Source organism: Miscanthus floridulus, chromosome 6 (genome assembly GCF_019320115.1).
Source record: "Miscanthus floridulus cultivar M001 chromosome 6, ASM1932011v1, whole genome shotgun sequence".
Classification (NCBI taxonomy): Eukaryota; Viridiplantae; Streptophyta; class Magnoliopsida; order Poales; family Poaceae; genus Miscanthus; species Miscanthus floridulus.
This window is the reverse complement of record NC_089585.1, coordinates 31,015,917-31,027,282: the sequence shown is the minus strand read 5'-3', so window position 1 is coordinate 31,027,282 and position 11,366 is coordinate 31,015,917. Positions and strand designations below refer to the sequence as shown.

The 11,366-nt window shown below is 50.7% G+C and overlaps 1 protein-coding gene and 1 pseudogene across 1 annotated transcript; both read left to right on the top strand.

Annotated features, from left to right (window-relative positions):
* The first annotated feature begins 1,571 nt into the window (after positions 1-1,571).
* On the top strand, positions 1,572-2,693 carry LOC136460446 (disease resistance protein RGA2-like). Its single transcript, XM_066460137.1, has one exon. The coding sequence runs from the start codon at positions 1,572-1,574 to the stop codon at positions 2,691-2,693; it is 1,122 nt and encodes a 373-aa protein (XP_066316234.1).
* A 4,470-nt stretch (positions 2,694-7,163) lies between these two features.
* LOC136458010 (putative pectinesterase/pectinesterase inhibitor 22) lies at positions 7,164-9,208 on the top strand (annotated as a pseudogene).
* Positions 9,209-11,366: the final 2,158 nt, after the last annotated feature.

The following is an 11,366-nucleotide window of genomic DNA, read 5'->3' as shown; positions in this document are numbered from 1 at the left end:
TGCTACTATTCATCGGGTTGAAATTTTCTTCAATCTAAACAAGGCCTAGGTATATTTGAGATTCCAATGTCTATTCTGCTATTGCATCAGTTCAACGATATGCGTCTTTGGTGTGGACTCTGCAATGTGCAAACTATCAGCCAGCAGCTTGTTCGTTTGGCCGTGGCTTGTCGTAAACGATCGTAAATTTCCAATCGGAACAGTATTTTCCTCTCATACAAACTAGCCAGCAGTACTTTTTTACGAATCAGCAACGATACGAACCAGCCAACCAAACAGGATTTCATCTTTCATTGCAGCGAATAATTAGCAGCAGACTTTTATCTATGCCTGACATCACATCCATGACAGCTTCATATTTCTAGGCAATAGAGCTCTATCGGATGGCAATCATTGTGGTAATTATATGTATTTATGTTGTATTTTTCTTTCACAAACTTCTCATTAGCTTGGCTGCCGACCGTATTCGAGACCGAATTCATTTAGAGGAGTTTAAATCTGTCCGTATCCGAGTCCGGATATTCAACATCCGATACCGTATTCGTATCTGAATACTCAAATCGTATATTTATGATGTCAATATCCAATCGTATACTATCCGGCATGGTTGACACTATCCGTATTTGAATTCGAATCCGGATAGAAATATGAAAATAAATGTAATATCAATGATATCCGTTCAAATCCGATCTGTTTTCATCATTTCTTGGATGTATTTGTGTCCTTCCTTTTTTTTAACAGCTTAAATATTACTTCTTCTCCGATGATTCTCCTTTAGCAATAGAAGATTGAATAGGATATCGATGGAGAGTCTCGATTCCCGAGGCCAAAACACTCTCTATTTGGATGGAGTTGGGCGAGTATTCAACAGCCGCAGGTTAGGGCGGGTGTGGGGCAGGTTATACCCCGTTAGCAGAGCATAGGTAGGATGCTAATATTTTTCATCGGCGGCTAGCGGCTTCAACATTGACAATCTTTTTCTATACCGGGTCACCGGCAACTTCGACAGGTGAGTGAGTTGTGGCATCCTAACTGCACCCAAAATCAAGAACAAATAAAATTCCAGAGCTGTGTCCTTCCGTGTTCACACGCTCATTGCTGTATGCTGTGTAGGGGTTGAGGCCTTGAGGAGCCTAGGACTGGAGGGAGTGAGGGACATTGGCCACTGGCAATGGAGGTGCTGCTGTCTGCAGTTGCTAGCGACATCGTCAGCCGGCTGGTCTCCTTCCTCATCAGCAAGTTCCAAGAGGCTAGCTCCACCGACGATGACGTCGTCAGGCTGCAGCGTGCGCTGCTACGAGCCCGCGTCGTCGTCGAGGAGGCCGAGGCGCGGCAGGTCACCAACCGGGCCATGCTGCTGCAGCTCAACCAGCTGAGGGGAGAGATGTGCCGAGGCTCCTACGTGCTCGACGCCTTCACGAGGCGAGCCATCGATCCTAGCAGAAGATCACATGCCATGGCGAGCCGGTCACCCGCCGGACTTGCCTGAGCGCCTGGAGAGTGGTCGCACGGGCGGGCACGGGCAGGTCGTCTCCATCGTGGTGAACGCCCTTGAGGCCGCGTTGAGCGACATGAAGGAGGAGTTCGTCGTGCTCCTCGGTGCGTGCCCCCGCCTCAACCGCCAGCCGTACTGCGCCTACCTGTTCATGGAGATGTGCATGTTTGGCCGGCAGATGGAAAAGGAGCAAATCATCGGATTCCTGCTACAGCCTGAGCCTGCGCAAGATTTCGATGTCCTCCCGATCATTGGCCCTCACGAGGTCGGGAAACGGACGCTGGTCGAGCGTGCCTGTCTCGATGACAGGGTGCGAGATCACTTCGCCAAGATTCACCATCTCACAAGTGACGGTCTTGATCTACAGAGCCATGACGACCATGGTCATCATCAAGGTTTGATAGACTCCGCTTCCGCTGCAATATTCGTGATTGACCTCGCCGGCGGCGAGGAGGAGGAGGAGAGATGGAGAAGGTTCCGCTCGTCCATGCGCCGCCGCACGCACCGGGAGAGCAAGATCATAATCATCAGCAGGACGGAGAGGCACTCGGCGCTAGACACAGTTCCACCGCTCAGGTTGCGCGCGCCGCGCCGGGAGGAGCTCTGGTACTTATTCAAAGCCCTCTCGTTCGGCGGCGCGGACCCGGAGGAGCGCCCGGAGCTGGTGCGCATCGCCATGGCGCTATTCGACAACATCTCCCACCACGCACCATTCCTGGCGGCGAACAAAGTCGCCGCATCTCTGCGTGCCAACCTGAGCGTGCGCTACTGGCGCCGCGTGCAGAAGGTGTTCACCGGAGTGATGGAGCTGCAGCTCGGTGCCGCCGCCGGGGGACCTCATCGTCCGGATGTGAAGACTGGGTATTACTACCCCAGCGTGCCGGTGAAGGACGCGACTAGCCCTCCGTGCTTGTTCTACGGCAGGCGCAAGTCGACGGGCAAGGCACGGAGCGAGCTCCCCAAGGTGACGATGATGGAGGTCGTCGAAGGCGTCGTAGCCTGCGAAGAGAAGCGGTTCGACGTGCTGGCGTGGCAGTCCCGCATCCCTCCGTATGCAAGCTACGTCGTAACGTGCGACATGGAGGGAGGTGCCGACGTGGCGGTGGTGGTCGGCATGAAGATGAAGCGACGTCTGAATAAGAGGAGGAGAGGTCAACTGGTTTATGGCTTCGGCAGCAACAATAATGTAGGGGGCTAGGGGACGGAGACGACGATGGACATGGAATGCAACGTATGGTTGCAGGGAATGGAGGAAGCCAGAGGGGCCATGTGCGAGAATGAGAGCTACATCGCGGCGTGCGACATGGACGGAGTCACGGAGCTCAACTGCAGGGGTTGTACTTGTACCCGGCAAGAAAGTTCCTTGGTAATAAGAGAAAGAAGAGTCAACAAGAAGGCGACACGGACAGAACTTAACCAGCTAATTGTTTGTTGCAACAGGATCACTAGCGCCCGGACATCCGGAACGCGGCGTCCATCCGGGCCCAGCTCGGACACCCACGGCGCAACTCCCTTTGCCTCACGTCAAATCCCGCTCCAGAGGCAGTATCCGTCCGGACGGAGCACCTACACCCGACGCCCGCCCGCATCGCATCCCGCACCCCATGCCCGCTTGCTTCGCGCACCAGCATCTGGAACCGTGCCCCTACATCCGTACGTGAACCATGGCGGCACCCTCGCAGCAGCACCAGGCCTGCCGCGCCCATCCCACGCGTCCTGATAGCAACACCAGGCAGCTGCCGCAGGCCACTGTCCGCCATCCGTGTGCATTGTAGCATGTGCAACGTCCGATTTATTTTTAAAACATAAAGATGAAACATTTGCAACATACAACTGAAACGAATGAAACATTTGAAATATGCTCTTGAAACATGCGTGTATAGTCATAGCAACATATGCAACATCTCGATCCACTTTTGCAACATAAGTCTGAAACATCTGAAACTACATGAAAATAAATACTTGAAACAAGCATGTGCAGCCATAGCAATATATGCAATATCCAGATGAAAACGCTTGAAACATGCGTCTGAAATAACGGAAACACTTTGAACATAGGCTTGAAACATGCATATATTGTCATTGCAACATATGAAACATCCCAGATCTACTCTTACAACGTCCAGATGAAACACTTGAAATATAAGTCTGAAACACTTAATACACTTGAAACACGGCGTCGCCGGTGGCCATAGCCTACCCGGTGAGGGACTACAGTAGCTAGCAAACTCGGGTTTAAGGGGACGTCGAGGGCAACGGCTGGTGACCTCCTGGTGGTGTCGGGGTGGTGGTGGCGCTTTGCACGCTATGGTCGCGTGCCAAGCAAGGTGGATGGGTCGCGGAGGTGGACGTCCCCTGCAGCGTGGGATGGGGCGCGACGCTGCGCGAGATTGGGGTGAGTGCGGCACAAGATGGGGCGCGGCGGCCAGGCAGAGCAGGCGGGCGGATGGCGCATCATGACTGCTATGGACGGATGCACAGTCGACGCTGCGCTGTGTCGCGAGTGGGGAAAATATTCAGGACTGGAAGAACGGACTGTTCGACCCAACCGATACGCAGGCCCAGGAATATAGGGGTGTCCGGACCGACGTCCTCATCGATTGCAACTTGCAAGCGCTCGGACCCTGGAACCCTCTACTTGTGAATGCTCGTGTCTTTTGAGTGAGCACATGTTCTCTATGCGCTGTGCTGCTGCATCATCTCTCACAGTCGGTATTCTTCATAAACTATTTTATCGAGTAGAGAAAATAAAAAACTGCTTGGTCTACTATGCTATGGAGCATTACTCGGTCCCGAACCGTAAGGTTGTTTAAGTTTTCTTATACGTCCAATTCCTCTATTTTTTTGAGTTTATATATAGATCAAAAATATAAAATCGTCTAGCCATTAAATTATTTTTTTCATTTATTTGATATTCTAGACTTTAGTGTACTTTTCTATAGGACTTAAGTTAAAAAAAATGTTTCACTCAGATCAAAGCTAAAACAATTTATAATTTTAGGATATAGGCTAAAAATTAGCACTGAGCTTTGGACGTCAAATAGAAGGACTAGACATAGGCTAACTACGGGCTGATGGTGATTAGAGCCTATTAGCTTTTATTAGCCCATATAGCTCATATTTAACCCATTATCTTAAGAGATGGGCTAGTGTTTAGCCATAGGATCCAAACACCCTTTTAAAATGGAGGGAGCTCCTTTTTTTGGAAAATAATCCGTCTTACCTTCCCTATTGCGCAAGTTTATTTTTTCTCTATCAATCATAAAACTAGATTTTTAGACTCCACTTTTAAAAACATCTGATTTATCCCTCTGTGCAGTTTTTAATTTGACTGATGTGGCACCAGGAGAGGTAAATCGGCCTTTTGCGATAGTTTAGGGGTCAATTATACTTTATCCAAAAACTGTAGAATATTTTCTTAAAATATTCAAATATTTTTCTAGAATAAATATGCATGCATTTTAAATACTAAATACTGACTTACTAGAAAATTTGTTTTAACATTAGAAAATATCAAACTTTGCAATTATTTAGATCTTATATGGTCTCCTAAGATCTGAAACCAGGTCAAATATGAAACTATGGATGGCAGATCAAGACAAATCCTTATAGACTGTAGCATGAATCACAACACAACCTGCTATGTAAACTGATTTTTCTTAGCTTAACAATAATGCGTTGTTTATCTGTCGAGACGTGCACGGGAAATTTAAAATAAGAAAACAATTCAGGTTCCTGATTGTATATATTAACATATGTATGATGTGTTTTAACTTTGTAGCAATATTATCTTCTTCTCTGAGAGACATCACAACGATGACTTGTGTAGATTTATTGGACCATCAGCGGCAGCCAGCGTGCTACTTCTTAGACTCTCAATTCAATGTCTGCGACTTGGCAAGCAACATCTAGATGGATGCGATGTCGCCGTCATAGGTCTGCAGCACTACTTGAGTAGTATTTTTCAGTGGAATGAACCGTATTTTTTCTCTCACAACAAATCAGAATAAGTATCAATATAAGTCAAATTTCAGTGAAACGAACAGGGCAGCTCGGGATGTCACACTTCACGTGTTCTCTAAAATCATACTCTATATTATGGTGCCTACATCCTAGAAAATAGAGCATGATTTGGAGAAAAAAATATGAACCTAGTTTTATATTATTCTGAGTTAAAACAATATTTATAACTTTTTAATATGAGTCTAGAATTATATAACACATGTATTAGTGTATTATAAAATTTCAGAATTTTCTTTCGCCCACCGTCGTAATTACCGAAATTCATTAAATTTCGCCAGAATTTTGAACCCTGGTCAAGAGACGCTTCTTGGGCTGAAATTTTTATTAGTGAAAAATATATCTAGAGGATTTTCCTCTTACCAGCGAGAAGAAATGCATATTGGCCTGCACCCTGCCACTCTTCATGTTCGCCATGCATTTTGTGTTAGATAGCAGCAAAAGCCATCATGCTTGTAAAACGACGAAAACGAACCCAAAGCACACAGCCCACAGTGCAGCACTACGGATGACATTTGGAGCGAGCGAAACTACCCGGCGAGTCGGCGACCGGCCCCGGAGTTCCATTGGCAGCTCTGCGCCTGCGCCGTGCCTGCCGAGCGCGTCGGATCACGGGCAGCAGCCAGCAGGGCCCGCGCAAAGGAACCCGGGCCCGAGGCCGGGAGGACTGCGGTCGCCGCGCTCGGGTCGTGCGCGCGCGAGGTCTTGCGCCGCGCGGACACCGAAGCAGGGTCGCTCGCTGTCGCGGCTTCATTTTTACCGAGGATGAGTCTCCAAGACGGCTGGGAGTGGGACGACCCCTTTTGTGTTTGCATCTTGACGATTCCATCCAACTGTCAAATTACGCTTGTGAAGTTGTGATACTGACAAAGTGACAAGTGCCAACTGCCAAGTGCCCTTAGTCTAAGACTCTGTGGATTCAGAATCAGCACCGATTCGAGCGAGCGCATCCACAAGCCCTCGTCGCCAAGCAAAACCGAGGAAGAATAGACACCTTGAGTGTTGGTGCATCTACTGCCCTCACGAGTCATGCCCCCTGAAGTAGCTTATCCATGCTAGTTGCTAGCTAGGAGAGTGCAGCACAATGGTCGGTCGGCCCCTGCGCACACTTTTTTCAGCTCTGGAAGTATCGCGCATCTCGCGATCGCGCATCTGATGCATGCCCAAGCATGTGAATTGCACAACAAGCATGGCACCATCTCATCGGCCCGGATTCCTCGATCACCTCGCCTTGCCTTGCTAAAGATCGATGGGTTGATCAAGTATGTAACTATACATTGACCGACACTACCGTTGCTTATTAATGTCCTATCTTCTACTGGCTACTGCATCTCGAATGGTCATTTGTTTAGTTGTGGCCGTCTCTTTTAATTGGTCACAAACACGAGTCAATGCTAGCTTTGATTTCAAGGACCATGTCTAAACAGTATAGTAAGCACATACCGCCATAAGGAACTCCTTTCCCCAGGGAGCGTAAAAGGGTTCACAGAGACTTGCCCCGCGTGCTCATCTTTCTTCCCCAACAAACTATACCTTGCTTGCCTCCCTTCGCACCTAGCTAGAGAGAACACGTACAACTGATACCTCTATATACACACGCCTCATGCTCATGGCAAGCCACTCCTCGCAAGCCGCATGCAGCTTAGCTTCAGCAATGGCGTCGTCTACGAGCGCTATCTGCTGCCCCGCCCTGCTGCTGACGCTCTTGGTCCTCATCATCATGGCACACCGCGGCGCCGACGCCAGCGCCGTGTTCTCCGGCCTGTCCTTCGAGAGCCCGGGTGAGGCGGAGGCCTTCGAGGACGCGCTGCTGCGCCAGGCCTGCGTCAACGTTTCGTTCTTGTCGGGTGGCCGCGAGGCCTGCGCGTCGCGGCTCGACACGGCCCGCGGCGGCGCGGGGAGCGGCCCCGTGCCCGTCCTCCGCGCCGCGCTCCGCGACACGCTCGGCGAGGCCGTGGGCGCCGTGGGCGCTGTCCGCGGGCTCGCCTCGCTGTCCAACCACGCGCGCGAGGAGATGGCGGTGCGTGACTGCGTCGAGCTGCTGGGATACTCTGTCGACGAGCTCGGGTGGGCGCTAGACGCAATGGCCGACACCGACACCGACACCGACACCGACGGCGGCGGCGGCGGTTCGGCGGCGCGCCGCGCCGAGGACGACCTCCACGCGTGGCTGAGCGCGGCGCTGGGCAACCATGACACCTGCGTGGAGGGCTTCCACGGCACCGACGGCCGCCTGCTGCGCCGCGTCGAGGCCGCCGTAGCGCAGCTCACGCAGCTGGTCAGCAACCTCCTCGCCATGCACAAGCGCCTGCGCAGCATCACGCCGCTGCTGCACCATGGGCCTCCCAATAAAAACAACGGCACCTCCGGCGGCGCCGGCGACGAGTTGCCGCCGTGGGTGACGGACATCGAGGTCGACGGCGGCGACAAGGTCGAGGAGGAGGTCGTCGCCAAGCGCGCCCGCGCCGGCAGGATGTCGTCGACGCGCGTGGACGTCGTGGTGGCGCAGGACGGCAGCGGGCGCTACCGCACCGTCAGCGAGGCGGTGGCACGGGCGCCGAACCACAGCAAGAGGAAGTACGTGATCTACGTGAAGCGAGGGGTGTACCACGAGAACGTGGAGGTGAGGAAGAAGAAGACCAACATCGTCATCGTCGGCGAGGGCATGGGCGAGACGGTGATCTCCGGCAGCCGCAGCTTCTCCAGTGGCTGGACCACCTTCCGCAGCGCCACCTTCGGTAACTTCATGCTCTGCATACGCGATCGATCTTTTTCTAATTTCAGCTACGTGACCAGAAAAGCGCGCGGCGCAAGAGTTACTTCGATCGGAGAGGCAGGATGCACGTGTTTGCCTTGCAGCAAGCTATTAGCCCATGCATGTTATTTAATCCTTGCTTCGTTCGCATGCTTGCAGCGGTGTCCGGCGCCGGGTTCATCGCGCGGGACCTGACGTTCCGGAACACGGCGGGGCCGGCGGCACACCAGGCGGTGGCGCTGCGCGTGGACTCGGACCGCTCCGCCTTCTTCCGCGTGGCCGTGGAGGGGCACCAGGACACGCTGTACGCGCACTCGCTCCGGCAGCTCTATCCGCGACTGCCGCATCGCCGGCACCGTGGACTTCGTCTTCGGCAACGGCATCGTCGTGGTGCAGCGCAGCCTCGTGGCCACGCTGCCCCTGGCGCCCGGCCAGACGGGGAGCGTCACCGCGCAGGGCCGCAAGGACCCCAACCAGAACACGGGCTTCTCCTTCCACGGCTGCGTGGTGGAGGGCAAGTACCCGACGTATCTGGGCCGCCCGTGGAAGCCCTTCTCGCGGGTCAGTCGTGATGGAGTCCTACCTGGGCCCTGGCATTCAGGCCCGCGGGTGGCTCGAGTGGGCCGCTGCTGGCTCAGGGGACCACAGCCCGGGCCTCGCCACGCTGTTCTACGGAGAGTACAAGAACTACGGGCCCGGGGCGGGCGTCGCGGGCCGAGTGAAGTGGCCCGGCTACCACGTGATCATGGACGCCGCCGTTGCCAGCCGGTTCACCGTCAGGCGATTCATCGACGGGCTCGCGTGGCTGCCCGGCTCCGGCATCACGTTCACGGCCGATCTGTTCAGGAAATGACGACGGCCTGCGCTAATGCAGTTCGTTGATTGGTGGGTTACAGTATTTTTTTTTGAAGGAAGCACAAAATAAGGATATATTATTATATTATATTATATAAAATTATAATTAAGTTGCTAACCACAAAATAAGGCATATTATAAAGATTATAAGTTGATTACTTTGGTGGGTAATTAGGGTTGTAATGTGTTGAGAAACTATATGTCCACAGTAAATGCTACTGTGTTATATTGGTGCTGTAAGATCCTAGGATGTAAATTGATCTAGTATGTACAGTAGTCAGTTTTATTTTTTGATCCATGAACTCAAATAGTCAGATGGGGTTGTGTCGCAGTTCTCCATCATATTCAACTGGGACAGGGTCAAAATCTTGTCTGTATGGTCGCTAAGCGTGTGTTTGGTTGTGAGGTCCACTGTGTACGGAACGATTCTAATTTTGCTGGTGTTAGTTTAAGACAAGCAAGGATGGATCAGTCATTAAGGCAATATTCTCTTCAAATTTAGGTCGCCCCATGTCTTGAAATTGAGGGACGACCTTGTCTCCTATCAACACCATCCAGTTTGTCATGCGAGAATGTATATGCACGACTCTTCCTCTCCAACGCTCCTTTCAGTGTCCCTGATTGAGCCTGCAGTGGCATAGGTCTCGTGGCTTGGTGGAGCTTTCATCGCAGTGGCTCCTCCCCTCCTCGGTGGTCAGTACTCTTCATTCCCCTTGATTGTGTGGCTGAGCTCCTCCCACCCCCACGCGTGGGGCTCAAGGTAGTATGGCTTGGCGACCAAGTAAGCTGTCGCGCCCCTTTTCCTCCTCCATTGTTCGAAATTCTAATCAGTATATTTAATGATGCAAACCTAATCAGTATGCATGAGCATATGGGACTTGTGTTTGAGAATCTAAAAAGTAGTAACATGAGTAGATGGTAAGGCCGATCCCATAAGCCTATTCAGTATGCTTTCTACTGACCCTAATTACGATTACCATTGGAACCTTAATCGGTATGTACGTTGTGATCCCTAATCAGTATGGATACTTCAATCCTAAGTTATATGCATGAGTATACATCATTTGAAAATTCTAAAATGTAGAAACATGACCAGACGTTAGGCAAAAAATTTGTAACTGCAATCAGTATGCTTACTACATCCCTAAATAATATGTGTGTTGCAACCATAATCAGTATGGTGTTATGACCCCTAGTCAGTATAGATATTGCATCCATAATCAATTTACACGAGTATGCGGTTACCTGTGTTTGAAAATTTCAAAAGACAGAAACATGAGCATTGCGGTAGGGCAAACCCCATAGCTCTATTTTGTATGTCTATGGCCACCCTAATCAAGATGTTGTAGGATCAAAATAAACGACTAGAGGAAGGTGAATAGTCATTTCTAAAAAATAATCGTAAGAGCTAGACAATTTAAGTGCGGAAGTAAACTAACGGTCTAAGACTCGACTACACCCCTCTATCTAAAATTAGATAGCACCCTAACAAAAGATATAACTAATGTGCTAGTAGGGCACCAAGCTAGGAGAGCTCAAGCTGGAGAGCTCACCTAAATAATTTTAGTAGGCAGGATCAAACAATCTAAGCCACTAGAGCACAAGCAAGTGCAAGGGAGCTCCAACACACACTAATGAAAAGCGGTAACAACTAGCTACGAGCAACACTAGCAAACAACTACACTAAGCACAAGCTCAACAATACAAGCACAATATATAATAATTAAGTAAACTTGTGTTGAGATATGCAAACCACAATGTAGAGGATGACACACGATATTTTTCTCATGGTTCGGTGACTTGCCGATCACTTAGTAAACATTGAGGCGAGTTCTAGGATTGCCGCTCCTCTTCTTAGCTCCAAAGACCGCAAGCATTGGACTACCCCTCAAGGTAGGATCCAATTGTGAGCACTAAACCTTGACGTGGACCAATCAACTAGACATTCACACAAGCCTCGATTCTACTAGAGATGCTCTTCGCCTTCCTCCTGGTGGCGATAAGCTCAATAGCCCCTCACAAAGCCTTCTCTAGAGAACCACACAATCTTCTTGCATGCTTCACAGAGTCACAGTCATCAAGCTGCCTAGGAACAAGCAAGCTCCAAGAGTAATAAGCAACCAAGCCCGCACGATGGCCACCTAGTGCCACACAATCTCTCACGCAATGATTCGCACTAGTGGTGCACACTCACTCTCCAAAGGTTTCCCTCAAGCAAAGAGTATGATAGGAGGTGCTAGA

Excerpts from the sequence above, each read along its gene's own strand:
- LOC136460446 (XM_066460137.1), top strand. The coding sequence starts at position 1,572 with ATGAAGGAGGAGTTCGTCGTGCTCCTCGGTGCGTGCCCCCGCCTCAAC.